Genomic DNA, 19,810 nt, shown 5'->3' with positions numbered 1-19,810 from the left:
TTTTCTTAAGGTAGCTATCCTCTTTTTTGCTAAACAGTCCACAATTCTAAATTAAAAACCAATGAATTATTCTTAACACCTTATGCAGTCCACATCTAATGTGGCATGACTGGAGCTGGTATGGATGCCAAACTTCTGGCCAAATTTTACCAGTGTAATGTAAAACAGTGCAGGCTTTTATCTTACTGTAAACTGGGTCTAGAAATCCTAGTTATACAGCTTGACCTTCTTGATTCACTATGAATGTGTATGTTTTTGTTTACATGCATGCACATAAATGGAATAGTTTAATGCTTTGGCAGCTGTATATAGCAGTTCTGTTTTTTAATATGAGAACTGTTCATAAGAAAAATTCATGTAGATGATGAAAATGTGGACATAAAACCAGCTGTGAAAATAAGACTTGTTCACCTTTACCAGAAGGGTCTAGACTTCTGTTGTGCTTTGATCTTCTTACCTAAACAATTACTTCATTTCCTTAGTTTCTTAAAAGCAGAAAGATCTTGGTGTTGTGAGTAAACTTGAGTTTGGCAAGTTTTATCACTGTATTTTTGTGCTGATACTTAATTTAGATTTCATGCCCTGCAAGTACATGGAAAAACGGGTGACAAGTTGGTGCACATTTTGTTGTGGTGATAAACAGCTCTAGACTGGATGGATGGGTGAATTTACTTTGTCTGCTTCCACCCTTTGGGGGGATCCATCCCACTCTCTCTACAAATCTGCTTTGCAATTTCCTCAGTGATGTCACTTGAACAAATTGTTTTGGTTCTTGTGTCAAACTGATGTGCTTGCCTTCTTCAAATGTTACGTGGATTATGATGGTATCCAAGATTAGGCTGGCACCCTTTCTTCCCGTCTTTAAAGCTATGAATTGAGACATAGGGTGTATTCCTGAAAGTGGGGTTGTGTGTGATTTTTACCTTTGTCTTCTTTTATTTTTAAGTAACTGAATGCATCAATGCCTTGCCCCAGAGCTTATGCCTGCACTTACTTACATTTGTTTATTTTATGCTTTTCTTCTTGGCTTTTTAAACTTTTTGTCCTTTGCTACTTAATGTTGTTTTATAGCTCAATTATCCTTCTCATGAAGCGTTTAAGTGGGTTTACATTTTTCTGTATGTATATTTAAACTGGTGTTTTTCATTTAAAGGGAGTAAGAGATGGAAAAAAGATCCAATTCACTTTTTGCAAATACTCAAGTCAACAGTTGATATCAAGTGGGCACTGCTTCAGTAGTACTGTCAGTAGTCTAACATATTACAAATTTAGTGTACAGGAGTGACTCTCAATTTTACCCTGAAGGGGAAATTGACTGTTCTAAACTGAACAGCCCTCTGTTAGAATTCCTCTATCGCCACATGCCTTAGAATCTGGAATTAAAATATAGCAAGAAACCTGAATTGGATTTTTGTCTGGGAAAGAATTTACATCCAAGGTGGTCAGTATATTTTGAAACTGATGAATGCAAAATAGAAGACAGCAGGCATTCAAAATTCTCGCATTAAGGGAAAAGGAGATGCCAGGCAGCCTGGTGTGTGGATTTGCAAGTGTTACTAGCTGTATGGATGTGCAGGAGCAGGAGAAGGGATACCTAGAAGTGGGTTCACAACATGTGTCATTTAAAAACTGAGGCTGTTGGGTTTTTTTCTTCTGATAGAGACAGAAATTAAGAGCAAATTGGGTTTGGACAGGAAAATTAAACTCTTGTTTTGTTCTCTAAATATTCCAGTTTCATCCAGGAAGCTGGGAATTGTGGGGCTGGTTGAATTTTAGGAAAGCAGGAGACTTTGTAATTCCAAATAATGGGAGTTTTTTGTTCCTGTCAAATGTATTCCAGAATCTTGTTCAGCATAATGGGTCCAGATACAGGCAGTGTCTCCTTACTGTTGGAAAAGGCCTTGGAGCTCAGTGTTTAACCTGCATTGCAACAGACTCAAACTGGTTTCCTGTATAAAACTTTGTCTTTGACTTAATCTTGGCTTCTCTCCTTCAACTCCACATCTGTGAATGACTCATAACAAGCAGGACCATCAGAAAAATATTGTGTACATTTTTATCCAATTCTGTAGGGTTTTTGTTTCTAATTTTTTTTACAGCCTTGCTGCGTTCTCCCCTCCCATGCAATGAATCATGCAGTATCTGTACTCATACCTGACAAGAAAAGTGCATGTGCATTGAGGGAAAGTTGAATGCTAGACAAATAGAAAGAATAGCCCCAGCCATCAATCTGCTGAGAGCAGAGCTTTTGTATTTGGCAGGTATCCTCAGTCAGCCCCCGGGGCACTGCTGATATTATGATTTTCTTTCCTCCTGTAAACAGCGAGCCCTGTTAAATGGATAATGTGGCTTGGGGCAGAGTTGGATCTGTCAGGCACTGGCAGCAAGGGAGGTTCTGCCTCCTGAGGCACTCAAAGGCTTTTTTTTTTTCTGAGCTGTCTCATCCAGAGACTCTAGGCAGTCCCACTGCAGAACTTTTTAGAAAAATGTCAAACTTTGTGTCTTGTTTCTCCTGCCCTGCCATGAATGCTTTGGCCCATTTCCAGATGTGTGACAGCACAGGGGCGGCTCACTCCGCTGTCCTGTCCCTTCTGCAGTGTTTACAGTGGCCACACTGGAGGGAAAGGGCAAAATGCTACACCCTTGGTCCTTGTCTTCCATATTTTTATTTTGAATACATTCCTAGGGAACCACAGCCCCCATATTTAGAGCAGGTTATGTGCATGGCAGCTCATGCACTAATAATAATGGGGGTGCCAACTGAGGCAGGCAAGGTGGGAGAAGGGCTGGAATGGCTTCATCCTGTCACAGTGTTGTGGTCTCTTCCCTTGGGTTAGACAGGAAGCCTGGAGTAATGGACAAGTGAGTTACTGGCATAAATATTCATAATTTTTATCGCTGTGCAGAGAAATATTTTATAACAGCAGCATGGTATGATATGGTGAGTTGGTGACTTTTTCCTGCAGCTGCTAGAGCTGCCCATCTCCAGCTGTCTCCTCCCAAACTGCCTTTCCTTGGGTAACAGGTCGAGAGAACTGATAACATCTAAGCTGTGTTTGAAGTGGGAGAGTGCTCTCAAGGCTGGCTGCACATGCTGCTGTCAGTTTTTCACTACAAAGGATTTGGAACAATTTAATACAATGTGAATTTTTTTTCTGGCCAGTCTATCATTTTGGCTACAAAGTTCCAAATTTCCTGGAAAATTGAAATGCTGAAAGGCCTGTTTGAAGGTAGAGAGGCAATTAACTAACTCCTTGATGAAAATAATAGAAGCTAAACCACATCACCTTTCCTTTACATCTCAGTATAGGTGCTGCTTTTTGGATGTGACTGATTCCACTTTGCATCTCTCAGGGAGCTGCTTGGCAAAGAGCAAAGGAAGACTGAGGTCACAGATGCTTTATTTTTGTATATGTAGGCAGCAAAAATGCTTTATAAACATGAAAGTCATAGAATTGTTCTATTCCCTTTTTATTACTGCCTCCAGTAGTATTTCAAGGATGTTTTTCACAGAACTTGAGGAGCTATAATGCTTGAATGTACTAAATGTAAGATTTCAATCAGGTTGCACTCTTGCTCATAGCAATGGATCTTAACAAAGCTGTCTCATAATTCACTTTTTGATAGGCTCACTTGTAAAAAAGTGATTATCAGTAGCACAGATGGAAGTTTTCTCTCTTAGCAGGACCTAATAATAGGGTGTTCAACTTGGCTGTTATTTAGGTGTCAAAAACCATCTTCATCCATTGATTAAAATGGAAGAAAAATGTAGCTTGTAATTTAAAATCTGAGGATTATAGCGGAATTATTTGATGAAAAATCAGTAAGTCTTTCTTCCTTGGAATTCTCATCTTCTTTCCCACAACCTGGCAACTAGGTAGACTGTTTGCGTGGATATTCTCCTTTCACAGTACCAATAAAGTGGTTACAAACTTGAAATGGAAAACTTGTGTTCATTTTCAGACTCCTTACACTTTCAGGAAATCCTAAGTGTAGTTGTTACAAAGTTGTTGTGAAGTTGTTTTCTTGTTAACTTCAGTTGAATTTTATTAGTTTAGCAATTTCCAAGAAGCCCTCTGCTGATCCCGGAAGCAGGGGCATTGATTTACTCTCTGTCAGTCATTGGAATGAAGACTTCAGCAGAGCTTTGAAAATCTGTTTGGAAGCCTTAGCTGGCCTGTCTTCTGTAGGAAACAGCAGAAGTCCTTGAGTGCATCTGAAGGGTGATGTAGGAGACCTCCAGGAATACTTTACCCGGTTAGAGAGATGATGGAGCATTTGTGGCTCTAACAGTGAACAAGTGGCAGCCAGTAGAGCAGTTTTAATCAGGTAATACAGTGCTGACAGCTCCTCAGTTTCCCTGGCTTTGTTCCGGAGTGGCTGGCAGGGGGCAGAGCAGTCACTTCATTATCCTCATTAACTCCTCAATGCCGTGCCACCACTCGCTGTGCTCCACATCCCACCAGGCACTGGGTGTGAGCTGCACCCATGTGTGCCTCTGGAAAAAGAAATCCACCAAGGAAAAAGAGCAACCCCAGCTTCACTGCCTGCCTTCAAGCTGTGACTTGTCTCTAAAAATAAATAAACAAGCTGACTTATTTTTATGCAGAGTCTTGGCAAGACGGCTTTTTCCCTAGGGATAAATTTGTTTTGCAAAATTAGAAAAATCTGTTAGATATCTTAAATTTACAGTTGTTGTGTATTAAATTATTGGTTTTAGATAGAGTTTTGTAGTTATGCAACTCCAAAAATATTGATGGTGGAATAGACTAGGCAAGTTGCTTTCTGTATAACCCAATTATTTTTTCCTTTTTTCCCCCTTTCTATTTGTTTTTCCCCTTAGCTTTCAGTCACTAAATCTGTCAGTTCCCTACAAATACTATGAGGAAATCTCTAGGAATATTTGTGGAAAATCAATGTCCTTTTGGTCCTCGGAGTATGTGTGTTGGGGTTTTTTTTCTTGCATTCTTTCTTGGCAATGCATGCAGAGCTAGTGGAAGCAAGTGTAGTGTATTTTAAGCTTTTTCTTTTTCTCTGTGTTGTTGTTCCCTTTATTCATCACAAATGATGGGTGAAGCTTCCTGACTTTTGATTGTAGAGCTGGTTTCAGTTATTTGCCAACAATCTTAATTTTAGTATCAACAATTTAATTTTAATATAGTATTCAGGGGAATTGAAAAGTTAATATTCTTCTAAGTGAATATGACTAGTATTAAGGGGAGAATGAAGATGTTGGATGTGTCACCTGTCTGTGTTTACAGTCACATTCTGATGATGCCAGCCTTGATCCAGTGAGCCTCCTCCAGCTGGCAGAGGGTCCAGAAAGAGCCCGTGGACCTTGGATGGCCAAGGGGGCTCATTGACCCTGTACTAGAGCAGCAGGGAAAAAGCACCCCAGACTCAGCCTGCTTAGTTCCCAGCACTGCTTTGGTCTGTCAGATGCTGGAGCACAGCTGGCCTCTCTGTGGATAGCTCAGCAGTTGTGTATTGAGTTCCTGCTAACAGGAGGAGATACACTGCAACCCACCCAAAATTGTCCAGATATTTGACAGGCTACTTATTGTCATTTACTGAACATGCTGAAATTCTTCCAGTTCTTCTTTGGCTGTTCTAACAGAGGAAGAATGCTCCCTTATAAACATTATAAGTTTGTAGCATGGATGGTTTTGTTTGGACTTCTAAAATTTTTTTGTCCGACTTCTTAATAAAAGGTGACACTTTCACCCTCATTCCAAGAGTCCTTTTGTCACAAAATATGTAGATTCTGGATAGTCTCTGTAATATTACAGATACTTTGTGGGTCCTGACTTTGTCATTACTTTTTTGTCATCATGCTCTATGGAGAGGTATAGTTTGCTTTTTTCTCTTTTGTTGAATGTTCCAGTAATTTCTCAAGAATTTTAGAGCTTTTCTCCCTTTGCTCAGTCTTCTTTGCTGGTACCATCTGCTCTGATCTGTCTATGGTGAGCATCCTCAAAACCTGAAGATTGCTCTGTGTATAAGTTTAAAAACATTTGAATGTCTGATTTTCATTCACCAACTCTGGAAGACTCCATGAAGCCAACTAAGACTCCAAAATAGTGGAATTGCTATGTGTAACAGGTTATTTTATGAAGTTTATTATTATTAAGAAAGTAAAAAGAATACATAATCTTATTGAAAAGCCAGTTAACAGTCTCAATTATGTAAGTTTTTCAGAAACAAGCAGATTTCTTGCTTGTTTAAGCCTTGTTACTTCTCTTGCCAGACTGTATATTTTAGTTGAGTTGTCTCTGAGACTTCTTCATTCCTAAGCTGAAAACTGGAAGTGAGACTGGCTTTGCAATTACAAGAAAAATGGAAAATTGTTTTGTTTGGATTTCAGTAAATTCAATTTAAGGTCAGATTTTTTTCTTTAACAATGTACGCTCTATCTTTTTATTCCTAAAGGCATATTTTCAGCAATTTGGCTTAACTCTGTGGTCATGGGGGTGGAATTCTTTATCTTGGCTTGATATAAGCAAGCTTTCAGAGCATGTGTGGGTTAGTGTCTGACTTGGTGCACAGGAAAACACAATCTCTTTATCAGGTGGTTTCTGGTTCAATGAAAGAAGTTTTTGGTTGGGTTTCTTTGTGTATGATAGCAGCTTAACTTTGGAGAAGTAGCTCAGGCTTTCAATAAATAACTGTCCATTCCATTTAAAAAGTTAGGAGTAAATAAAAATCAACGTTCTTATATAGCTAGCATGTTTCCATGGCAGTTTGAGGAAAAAACTCAAATCTAAATAACATGAGGATACTCTTGGCATAAATGTTATGAAATCTTTCTCATGCAATGGATAGGAAAGGTAAAGGAGAATTGAGCACTTACCTTCTTACCTATATTATTCTACAGCTTCTTGAAATCCTGTTAGGTTGATTTGTCTTGATACAATGAAAATAATACCTGGTTATCTCTCGGGTTAAAGAGTATTTTGATGCAAGGAATGATTTTTTTTTTTTTTCAGCATACTTGAGAGCTGAAGAGCAGAACATGCTTTTTTGTTCTCTTAAAAATGTAATCTTTGAGTGCAGAAAGAGGAGAAAGTTTGGACACTAATCAATGTAAAGGCAAAGTCACCAACTCAGTCACACTCAGTTACCCTGGGTTTTTGATAACTTCAAGAGTTGGGAAAGAAAGACACAAAACTGATGTGTGAGATCAGCAAAGTTACGGTAATTCATTTGACTTAATCAGTGTTTCTTGGGTTCCCTTCCTGTAAAATATAACCTGTATTGTAATAACTTTTTTAATAACTGAAATAACATGTGAAGTGAAAGCTCAAATTCATTTTTTCCATGTGAACCTAGAAATTACAATTGGGCCTTTTTATGATTTGGTGATTGAGTAGACAAATGGTGCACTTCTTGGGTACCATAACAGTTAACACCTGTTTCAACTGTTTCATATTTGTATTGGATGGAACCTCAGCAATCCAATATGTCTTGAAAAGCAAAAATCTAATATAAAATATTTCATGGTATGGAAGAAATTACAATAAACAGAGTACAGCCTAAAATATAAAATGCTTGTTATGCACATTTACATAGGTTTCATCTGTATTTCTGAAACCAATGTAGCCACCTTGTGTAAAAGTAATCCTAGTTTTTGGAGGGTTGGTTAAGTTTAAGTGATTATTCAATACCATAAAGTAAATACTGTTTTCTAAGAAAACAGTATTTCCTGAGTTGGCAGAAATGAAGCAGTTTGTCAGTGAGAAGTCAGGTACAGCTGGATTAATTAGCATCTGGTTTGTGATTTCTCTCAAGCCTGCTTTGGGGACAGGGACCACTGGCAGAAGGGTGGAGTGGTCTCCTATGGCACATGCCAGGCAATAATGTCACTTCTTTATGTTGTTTGTTACTGGTGTGGTATTTTGAATTCCATAATTTCAGAAAATGTGAAACTTTGTTCATTAAAATCTGAAAGCTTATTTCAAATTTAGTAGAGATGGGCTCTATTGTACCTTCCATGCAGCTCAGGTACAGCATTGCTGTCCCCCCTCAGCCTCCCACAAAAGGCTTGTTGTCTGTTGTGTTTGGTAACTTGAAAACTTCCTGCTTTTCTGGATAAAGCTTGGTTTGAAAATCTAATTATTATTATTATTATTAAAATTACAAAAATAATTTGCCAGAGTGCATTGTAAGATGTAAATATTGTGAGCTTCTTAATATGATATTTCAAAGCTGAAGTTTATTTTGAGAGTCAGGGTTAATACTCTCAAGATTTGTTTAGAAAATATGGTCTTGGCATGTGATGACCTAGGAGATTTTTTTCCTAAACATGAATTCAAGTTTGCTTTTATCTCAGTTTATCTGATTTGAGGTAAACCTCAATGCCTTACTAAATTGCATCTGCTTGTGGAGAACACTGTAAATGATTTGCATTTTAATGGCTTCTGCATAAATTTCATAACTCTGGAATGTTTCTCTTGCTCATTTCCCTGCAAAAGATTCTGGGTTTGTCTTGCTGTAACAAAATCTGTTTAACTTTTCAATTATAAGAGAAGTGGATAAATTTGCCCTTGGTTTTGGCTATTCCTACTCTTTTCAGAATTTTCAATACTGCCTTTACCTACTTTAGAGAGCAGAAAGGCTTCAAGATAATTTCACATGAATCATAAACATTTCAGACACGTGTTGAAAGCTTTCTTAAACATAGGTGCTTAGTTTGGGAATAAATATACATACCAACGTAGGTAATTGTGGGTAACATCACAAATTTCATAAACTACTGATAGAACTTAAATTTCTTTAACTGCAATTGCTCCTCATAAAAAACAGAGGAAATTTAGGAAGTAAAATGAAAGAGTACGTAATTGGTACAAAGAGTTAAATGATTTGAGGAAGGAGGGAAAAGGGAGACAATAGCTGGAAAATAGCTGACCTCAAAAGTAGCATAATACATTTATTCATGTAGTTTGTCTTCAAGTTTTTAAGCTTTTTTTTTTTTTTTTTGCTTTTATAGTGAAATATATCTTTCTAAGTGTAACAAAATACTTTAAGCCACAATTCTGAGCATCTTTCCCTTATTAATTCAATGCATAATGGAGTTGGTAGATCACCTTAATATAGAAAAGAGGTATGATCAGAGGCATTACCTGTTCCTGGGTTAAATAGTGCTGCATCTTGGACATGAAGTGACAAAATTTCAGCAGACTGTAGGGTGGGTTTTTAAAGACACTGAAGTTAAATTTCTGGTACCTTAAAACACATGTTAAGAGATGCTTCAGTCTGCCCTGCCTTTTCACAGCTATCAAGAGACCTGACAAATGGGTTATCATACAGCATCTTATGTGCTGAAAAGCTCTAATGAAAGATCCTATCTTTATAATATGTTGGAATAACTAAACCTACTAGTTACTAACTAAAGGTTTTTATAAAGTGCCATTTGCTCCAACTTTCCCATTGTCTCTACAGTTGTGTTTTTTTTCCTGTGAACACATTTTGGGATGTTTTCATTCCCTCTTCTTTCCCACTTTTTTCGTGCTTGCTGAATTCTGTCTGTTGTGCCATCAGTTGTTGGTGGGGCCAAGCTGTAAATCAGGTCACCAGAATGATTCATATTAAAAATAAACCTACAATAAAAAGCTTGGAATCCTCTTTGTCAGCATTCTACTTAATGCCCTGCAGAGCATCACTGCTATTATCTTAAGCCATCTCTTGTTTGTATTCAGTTTGGAAATTATGCATTTGCAGCTGGAACAAAATCTGTCTCTTCTCAAAACTGCAGCTTCAGCCACACATCTGTCACATTCTCATCTCCAATTTATCTCATGTACCCTCTGATTAAAAGCATGTTGGTCCCATGTTTCACTTGAAATAGAGTAGTGGTGCTCCTTCCTTCCCAAAAGCATTTCCTATCTATTCCTGAGTTAATGGAAAACATGTCAAGCAATGTGCACCTATCAAGGGGCTGCTTCAAGGAAGTTGTCTTTTTCTGCTTGTATCAGTAGCTTGTAAATCTGGGAAATAAACCTTCCCCAGTTGTTTTCTCTGCTTCCAGAAAACCTTGTTCTGGTGAAATATGAACCAGTTTGCTCTTCTTATAAAGACACCTGTGGGTTTTGAAGGTGGGGAGGGCTTTTTTTTTCTCAGACTTGTGGAACTGAGGAGTCTGGAATTGCTCTGCAGCAAGATGAATGCTTGACAGGCTTCATTTGCTGCCTCTGTTCTGGCTGCACTGGAGTTGAATCATGAACTTCTAAACTGTATTAGATAAAACTTGCTAGTGAGCTCTTCTGTGTGGTATTTAAGTGTTGTTATTGAGATTTTGAGAAGCTTATTTCAAATGCAGGGGCACTTCTTCCTCTGGGGTAGAAGTCATCTCATGCCTCCAGCCTGTATCTGCTCACTTGCATTTTGCTATCACATTGCATTAGCTGAGTTAGAGGTCCTTAAAAGTTTGGAATTGGTTGTGTAATTGGAGGAGGAGGGCAGAACCAAGTAGTTGAAACATAGCTTTGAAGCCAGGGTGGTGGGGTGAGCTCAAGGGGTCTGTTTTGTGCATGAGAAATACAAAGTTGCTTCAGTAATCCTGTACCATTCAGGAAACTCTTTTCCACCCTTGGAGTTCCTTTTGAAGGCATCCCTTTCTCCAGAGAAAAGGAAATTACCCTCTTTGTAATCAGTTTGAGGTACTGTGTTTTGAACTGGTTACTAGTTCAACACAGATGAACTACAGCATAAGCTATGTGTAAAGAGTGCTATCATTTTAAGTACAATAATTTGCATTAACTAAACTTGCAGTTATGAGTTTAAATACAAGTGGGAGATAATCCACGTCGTGGTCTTGAGATCACTGAATAATGTGATATTTGATGCAGAAAATCTTGGGCTCTCCTAGCTTTCTTTTGATCCTGCTGTTGGTAGAATTGCAGGGCAAAGTATGGAGTGTGACTAAATTGTTACACTTAGACCATGTGTGTTTTGTAACTATCAGTGTGTTTCAGCTCAAGTACCCAAATACTAAGACCTCAGACTCTCTCCTCGGCAAGTGACTTGTGAAAGGTTAATCTGGGCATTACTCAGCTGTTGACAAATGTTTATTGCATGAGAAAAAACACCCAGAGTTGTTATTTTACAGCAGCATGTACTCACTGAGAGTTTCTATATGTAAGCCTGCAAATTGTCTCCTGTGTATTTAGTAACCAGATCCCACTTTTGTTTTACAGCTGCTGCAGAGGGCAAAGGGAAAAGTGGGGAAGACTTTTTTCAAAAGGTAAGAAAGATATTTCAATTCTATAACAGCACCTGACTAGAGGAAAAAAGGATACCAATTATTCATGCATGTGATCAACTAATTAAACTTTATGCACAGTTCCCACCATATTGATCAAATTTTAAAAAATTTTGTCATTTGAAGTGTCTCCTTGCTAACAGCCATGCATGGAATGAGATGAGAAACAGGTTCTTTGGTGTATGCTCCTGTCATACCTGCACAAAACCAGTTTAACAGTTTTACCAGTTCTTTCACTGAAAATGTTAAAATATGCATGATGAACATTTGTTATGCTTAGTTGTTAACCCAGAAGATGTTGTAAGGTAGTCTTAAGGATGTTGTCTGTGGATAAATGCTGCATCCTGTTATTAAAATACTGCCTTGCAACTTACTGTGATATTGTTGAAAGCATAAATATTTGGTTGAGAAATGCAGTGGGCTTTTAAGAAAGAAATGCACAATCCACAAAATGATTCAACAAAGTTTGTGGTTGGACAGAGGCACGGAAGGACTGGGAAAAGGAGTCCTGCAGCAACTGAACTACAAAGTGAAACATGGTCAAGAGTAATGACTTGGAAATTATTTTTACAAAGCAGCATAGTATTGAGGTTTTTTTTGTCTTTTTGTTTTTGGGGTTTTTTTTTCAAGAATAGTGTGAAGAACATTATTTATGAGTTATTTTTAATGAAAATCTGCATGTTGCAGGCTAATAAAAATGAGCTGTTATTTCTTTAGTACAGAGAAGACAGTACAAACTTTGCTGTATGCTGAAATGCCTTGACACTCCTTTTTGACTCATTCTCCATTGAAGTAATTTGCTGTATTTTGCTATAATTTTAAGTGGTTGTTCCAGAAAGGAAGATGTGAAAGGTTGCTTTACCCTGCATGTGACTGTGGGATGCCTTGATAAAGGCTGGTGAGGAGGAGTATATATGCTGCCAAAATGTTTGGATTTTCAGATTTATGTTGCTCTTAACTGACAGTGAGAGTTATTTTTCCAAATGTGGTGCTTAACAGTCTGATATTATTGTGCACAGAGGAGAATGTGTCAATAGTGCCTCCTTAGGATTTTATCAAAATGCTTTTTTTTTGCTTGCTGAAACAAAGCTAAGCCATAGAAGCCTGTGCTTTATTCTATACATTATTAATTTTACCACAGTGTTTTCTCTCTTTTAGATAAATCTGCTCATAATTCTTAAAAATGTGGCTAAAGTATTTCTTCTTGAGTGGCTTATCTGTTTAACATGTGTATTTGGTTGCTTGATTATTTACTGTAGATATGATGTACCTTACAGTTATGTAGTCAGTAGTGTAATAGCAGAAAATTCTGTGTTAAATTTAAGAGGAAAGCAAAATATGCTAAACTTCAAGTATGTCAATGAGTGCACTCCTTACTTACACTGATGATACAGTGGCTATCCTGGCATTTAGATCTTGTCATATTTGTGCAAAATTATTATCTAGGCACAGTGTGGGTGCTGCAGGAGGTTAAAGCTGCTTCATTACAACTGGCATTCTTCTTAAAATATCATCTACTCCACAGTGTAGATTTCTGAAGTTTCTGAGCACATACACACAATGCTACAGCTAATAAAACCAGATGGAAACTATCTCCTTTGAGTTCTCTTTTGTTGGAAGAAATCTCTGGACAGTTGCTCATAGCTTACTCACCGTCTCTGTCTGTGCAATTTCCTTTAATCAGAGTTAAATTTTTCCTCTCTCATGTGAAATGAATAAGGCAGAGTATGTGGAGGTAAAATGAAGACTCATTTCATGTGTTTCAGGTTGGTGCAGTGAGGAAAAAAGTGATTTGTGGCATTAGAAAGACATTGCAAACTGAGGCAGCAGGGCACTTCCAGAAACTCAGTATGAACTCAAAGCTGCAGCAAAGGCGTTTTTGTAAAGCAATTCAGATAATGAGACTTCAGGACATTGTTGGCAGGATTTTGAGTAGAACAGGGAGGGAGAAGTGCATCCTTGAAAGGCCACATCTAGAACATGAGGGCTTTATTTGCATAACTAATGCCTTGTTTGGTGTGTTCTGATGAACTGCCCTCAATTTTGCTGAGGTTGGCTGGAAGTGGCTTGTGAGATGGAAGAAGTTTTCATAGGGATGCTGAAATGGCAAATGACAAGGCAAATATTCAGGAAGGTGATTCTGTATGTCAAGGCATGCAGACCAAGAGGGAGGGGAGAGGAGGCTGTGCCTGGGGGTTTGGCAGAGACTCAACCTGCATTGTTAAGCTGCAGAGTGGCTTTCAAAGAAAGTTAATACAAGGGTTTGGTGATAAGCAGTCTTCAAACATGTGAGAAAGCAGAATTTCTTGGATTTTCATAATGAAACAGGATCTCAATGGATGTGAACTGTTCCTACCAACTTTCAAGTTCCAGAGTTTCATAACAATTTAAGTGGCATAATTTCCCTCAGCATTTTAGCAGAAACAAGCACATGCAATGCAGCTGCTTGTGGAGTTACAGAATGAGCCCCAATTCTTGGTGAAATTCAGGTAATTTTTCTGTCCTGCTGTGGCAGGAAGAAGTGCCCCTTCCTCTGGTCCTGAATTCAAGTGAAAAGTAGTTAAAAGTCTTTTGGTAGTATCACTTTTAAAAGTCTGAAGACTTTATCATACTTTCTTCTAATATTTCTAAATTGTAGAGGGAAAATCTAACATTATCTAATGAGGATTTTTCAAAACCACTGGGAGCTACTAATAATTTAGCAAGAAATAAGTAAATAATGGGATAGTTTTCTCTGTAGAGCTCTTGGATCTGCAGTTCAGTAACAGGTAATCCTAAATAAACATGGATTGCTCTGCTGTTGTGTTACATACTGTTTATGTAAAAGATCCTTGCTCTCTAAATGGTTTTTCTTATTTATTCTCTGAGGGGAATACATAATATGAAGTTATTACATGTCCATGATCCAGAGCCCCTTTTCAGTAGATTTTTTTCCACCAAGTTCCACAACATCTGGTTCATGCCTCATAGGAAGCAAGGCCCTTTCCCCAGCAAAGCCTCCAGGACATTGTTCCAGGGAACAGATAATTTATGTAACCCTATAGAGGTGTGTGGCACTCTTATATAAAATGTAAGAAGGTGGTGGTTCTCTGTCCTGAAGAGTTCGTAATCCAAAACAGGTGAGGGTTGGCCCTGTGGACCAAGAGGAATTTCATGCATCATTTTGGTTTGCTTTTAGCTCTGTCATCATCAACTTGGTTTCTTTTCTTTTTAAACACTTGGGAATCTTAGTGCTGATGGTAATCTTTCATTCTGAAATTTCTTTGGACAGGAGTGTATCTGTAGCCTTCTCAAGGGCCTGTGAGCAGTAGGGTGGGTGATAGGTGAAGACTGTGGCTTTAGTGGAATTTGGGTGGAGTTCTTTTGACTGCACGTGCAGAAGGTGGTGACTGGAATGATGCACTCATGGTGCTCTGCCTGCACAGGTCACATCCAAGCTCTTTATTTCAGTATTATCCAGTGTGCATGTGTTAGTGTGGGCTTTGGGGGGATGCCTGAAGGGACTCCTCAGCTCTGGCTTTGCTGCCTTTTAGAGTTCATTTGCAGAGCTTGGTTTTTTAGGAAGCATGAAATACTACCAGTATTTGTGCAGTAACTTGTGTGTTTTACTGCTCCTGAGTGTTTGACCTTCTTTTATGTTTTGTGTTTAGGGTTTCTTCTGTACCTTTTTTAAGTAAACAGAAGTGGTGTTTGCATGCATTTGCCCAGTTGCAGGTACTTAGGGGTTTTAAGAATTCTCTGGATTTAGGCAAAAAGTGTATTTAAGTGTATTTATTCCCTGAGGGAGGCATAAGTGTGCTTGGAGTTGTGAAGTTGCAACTGGGCAAAAGTTTCACGTGTGTACCAAAATCTCTTCTGTTAATTATTAGGGGTTTAGGAGTGTAAAGAATACTAGTGGTTTCTTTTAATTTTCCTTCCTGTGCTTACATGTAGCATGTTTAAACTGTAGCTTCTAATTTTATTAAATAATTAGCGCTATAGAAATTACTGAGGCCATTTTGGAAGCCTGATGTGGTGAAACCATCCTTTAAAAACAGGTGATCTTTCAGTCCAGGTATTTGGAAACAGTAGTAGCAAGAGACTAAAAAAGAAAACAAACAAACAAATGCCCAGCCAAAACCAAAAAAAAAACCCCTGTGATTATTTGAAAATGTGAAAAATGGCTATATCTAACTGCATCTTTAATCATATTTCTGTTAAAATCCTCTATGCAGTAGTTATTAATGACTGTGCATTTTTATTTGTTTAGGAGGTTCTGGCAGCAAAGGCAGCAAGGAGTCTTCCTCAAGCCCTGTTTGCTTATCTAAGACAGTAAAAGAGCTTGGTTTGCAACATCCTGTATTTTCTCTTGTATCTTTGAAAAATGTCTTTTATGTTATTCTGGGACAGACCTTCTAACTGTTGCAATATTCTTACTTGTGAGTATATTAATGTAGTGTTGATGTATGCCTTTTGTAAGTATAGGCAGTATATTCTGATACAAAATAAATTTAATTTTCTCTTTGCAGTAGGTCAGGCTGGAAGTGGATTAGTCTGACTTTTTAATCTCTGAATGTGAAGCATATCTAGAGCTTCAAATGCAAGTGCCTTGGGGCATTTTCAGGCATTAAAAATATTAATCATTGACCTGAGAATAAGATGTCTCAAGCTAATTATTATCCACATTCAGGACTAACTTCTGAAGGGCTTTTCATGTGTCTTCAGCCATGGCTATTCCCCAGCTGCCTATTAATAGCTCTGTTTCCCCCAGGGCTGTGTTTCCATTTCTGATGGCAACCACTGAGCTCTCCATTTCTTGCAGTGTTATTTATCTGGTGGTGAGACCTTGTGATCAGACATTATCATGGGTCTTGTCTCTGGTTCAACCACAACAGCAGCTTGGAGCTGCAGGAGCTGGTTCCACACATTTCAGTTTTTCTGGGTAGAAATCAGGATCTGCACTAGCATTAAAATAACCTCTTGATGTAGAGCTTGGCTCATAGCATGTGACAAGGATTTATTAAGGCCATACGTTTCTACAGCTTGCTTCAAGTGCCTGGCTGGGATGGGAATGCTGGCATCCAGTTTACCCTGAGCTTCCTCTCATTTAGCTTCCTGGGAAGAGGAAGTGACTGCTTGGAGAGGGCAGCATGGATTTAGGGGGCTGAAAGAATGTCAGTGCAAGGTAACATTTGCAGGAAGTCTTGGGATTGAGACATTTGTCTCCTTTTTGGCAAAACCCCACCCAGTGGAAAGGAGGCTATTTAGGTTGGATCAGTTTCTCTAAAAAGGTAAATCAAGAATGCTTACTTAACTTCTTGCTTAGTTCAGGCAGAGCTGAGTGGTGGGAAGGCTTCATTTTTGTGGAAAATGGCACTCATCCCATCTGTAGTATAGTGACCATTCTGCTCAGGCAGTGGAATAATTCCAAGGATTTTTGGTTTTTTTCATTTCATCTCCAGTTTCTCCTGTGTTGCTTCTGATACAATGGGTACTATCTTGAGACTTTACCTGTAATATGAAGTCTTAGTTGATAAAGTTCAGCTTTATGTCACTTTATTGCTGTACTTAACACTTTGTGCAAGATCTCTTGCATTGTAAAGCAGTAGAGGAGGAGTGGTTTGTCACCACCATCTCAACTGAGGTGCTCAGTGCCTTTCATTCTGAGAGTTAAACCCTTCCTCAGAATAGAGGAGGGATTTCCTTCTCAGGAATGTTTGTACTTTTACCTCAGAGGGAAAAAATATTATAAAGGAGACAAGTATGAGAATGATACAACTCAAGAATATACTCAGGGTTTTGGCTTGTAAGGAGGAGAATTGCTGATTTTGGTTTCAGAGAGGAGATCTGGATGCATACTGGTGTTTTGAACAGTGTTCTGTGGGGCTTCCTTTTTCAGTGATACTTTTCTTAGGATTTTTTTAATATTACTTGTGTAATTCATTAATGCTGTAGAGACAGATAGTTCTATAGATAATTTTTTTTGCATGCTTAAATATTTCTTTTCTTTTCAACTATGCTTTGTCATGTCTTTAAAACAAAAGTGTTACCTGTGACCCTTGACTAGTATTTCCATTGAGGGTAAAATAAACTTTTCCATCAAGTGAAGGACTTTTGTGTTTCTCCATAGGTAAGGGTATTTGATTGATTTTTACTCTCAACTTTTTTTGCTGTATTTGTAAATTAGGTAAAAAGTTGTGGAAACATTTTTGTTGCAGGATATTCACTTAATGTAGTTTTTGAATACAGAAACAATACTGCAATATTTGCTTAAACAAGACCCTTGTTTTAAGAATCATCTTTGTTCTTTTCAGGTGAAGTAAAGGTTAAAAAAAGATGCAGTGTGAATGTGCATACATGCATTTATTCTCATCCTTTCTAGGCTAAAAATCCCTTACTGGAAATGGAAACAATAAAAATTCCAAAGCCATATCCATATAGGCAGCTTTCCCAATTCCATCTTTAGTGATTTAGAGCTTTTATGTAGTCTGAAAGTTTCATTTGTAAAACTGATGTATTTTACTCTGCTGCCTTTATTGCTTTTATACATAACCTGTTCATTAGTTTTAGTATTTAGTATAAAAGTTGTGATACACATTGATCAAAACTATGAATAAATACATTGGCCATGATGTTAACTTTGACCTCTAATTTTAGCCTCAGGACCTCTTCATCCTGCACATGCTTGCCTTAATTCTTGGTAAGTTCTTTAGGAATAGCTGTGAAAACTTTGTGAAGATGGCAAATTTGTTAGAATCAATATGGGCTAGGGTTAGTCCTTGATAGCAAACAGCCTGTGTGCTGCTCTGGGGAAGCCTTAAACTCTGCACACAAGTATTGGCCCTGAGAAGTTGTAGGGGAAGGGTTGGTGTACTGCTTAGCTTGCATGACACTGTATAGCAGTATGCAGGTGAGTTTTCCTTCTGTTCCCTTTTTATATATCAATCAGAAAACACATCAATGTTTTTTGATAGTTATTTTAGCATTTAATAAAAACTGAAATAAAAATCAGTTTAACAGAGATGGACAAGTGAGTAGGTGAAGATCAATTTCCTGCAGTATTGAAGCAAATGACTTGCAGTGGAAGCATGAACAAAACCATATGGGAGTACTGATCCTTATCCATGCTGCTTATTCCAGAGAGTAATGTCTAAAATAATTTACATATTACCTTTTTCCAAGACAAGTAAAATTAGGGAAGACTAATTTTACTAGCCAAGCAGTCACCTTTTCTGAAAATGTCTGGGTTTCTGAGAGGTCTATAAAATGGGAAAATGAGGAGCCCTGCCTTTGATGACACACAGGCATTCATGTCCTTGTGTGTGGGAAGGCTCTGTTGTCCCACTGCTCTTTTCTGTACAGCCACACAAGTGGAGCTTGATCCTTGTCCTCCCTGTGTATCCTTTGGTTGTGTATTTTAAACAGATTGCACTTACCATGTGTGCTGTCAGTCTGAGAGACTGCAGTCACAGCAAACTTACTAAAGCATTTTCTGTATTTTATGGTTTTAATTCTGGTTCTCTGCATAGGAGAGATGGGTTTTTTTGCCACACAGGAGCACAAACTGGAAGCTCTGGACAGTGTAGTCTGGGATGTGGGGTGCCATTGCTGCTTCTCAGGAACAGCCCCTCCTCCTTACCTGCAGAATTAGGGCTTACACGGGGGGGTCAGGCTGTACTGTCCAGCTTTGCGTAGTGGCTGTGACAAACTGTGAATTCTTGATTGGAATTGCTTATGTCGATGACCTCAGGGGGAAAGAAACCAAAACAGGGCTTGGGATGCAAATCCATTGCTGTACCCAAAATGTTGGCCAGGCTTCCACAAGAGCTCTGTACTTGCACCAGGCTTTGGGCTAAGTTTTGTAATCTCTTCTTTAACTCCTTACATTCCTCAAATTTCCTCACCAAGTCAGTAGCCCTTCATGCTGCCCTGCTGATGTGCTCTGGCAATGCAAGTGCTTTCTCTGACCTCACCAGTTTTGGAGTTTGAATTCCCAATGGGTAACATCACACAACCCTCTTTTGAGTCACGTTCTTCCTTCCCATCCTTGTTCTTGCCTTGCTTTCTCCTCCCCCTGAACCAAAAAAACAACAAACCATTAAATAAAATAATTCTGCTTCCAGCTACACCCATTGCTGTGTTCTTGCTGCCAGAAGTCATGTTCAGGGTTTAGTCATCCTCTCAGATTGTGCTGCATCACCTCTTATGCACTGCAAGAGGAAGAACTAAGGATCACCCCATGCAGAATTTCACATGTCTGCTGTGACTCTTCAGGTCTTGTCCTATGGAAATATATTTTCCTTAATTTTCATCTAAGTTATATTCCATGATTCAAATAAACCGTAAAATGAACTTGTTTGTACAGCTGTAAATGCATTCAAACTTAGGGGACTAAGACAACTTTTCTGAAAGCTGAAGATGCAAGATGAACACTGAAAGAAAGTCTGTGAAACCCAAGTATTCCAAGACGAGGCATAACATCTTCATGGTGTAAAGTAAGATTGTCTCAGAGTTACTTTTCCACATGGTGTTGAAGTCCAAACTGATTTAATTTTGTTCTTTTCCTCACTTGCC

At 38.4% G+C, this 19,810-nt stretch overlaps 1 protein-coding gene across 2 annotated transcripts in view; it reads left to right on the top strand.

Moving 5' to 3' along the window:
• BICC1 (BicC family RNA binding protein 1) overlaps positions 1-19,810 on the top strand; it is a 90,056-nt gene that overhangs the window by 21,874 nt on the left and 48,372 nt on the right. For both annotated transcript variants that reach the window (XM_059851162.1, XM_059851163.1), the window contains exon 2: positions 11,193-11,239. In XM_059851162.1, the coding sequence (XP_059707145.1) occupies positions 11,193-11,239 (47 nt within the window). The remainder of the gene's footprint in view (positions 1-11,192; positions 11,240-19,810) is intronic.

The sequence above is a fragment of the Haemorhous mexicanus genome, chromosome 7 (genome assembly GCF_027477595.1).
Source record: "Haemorhous mexicanus isolate bHaeMex1 chromosome 7, bHaeMex1.pri, whole genome shotgun sequence".
NCBI lineage: Eukaryota > Metazoa > Chordata > Aves > Passeriformes > Fringillidae > Haemorhous > Haemorhous mexicanus.
This window is presented reverse-complemented; position numbering and strand designations above follow the sequence as displayed.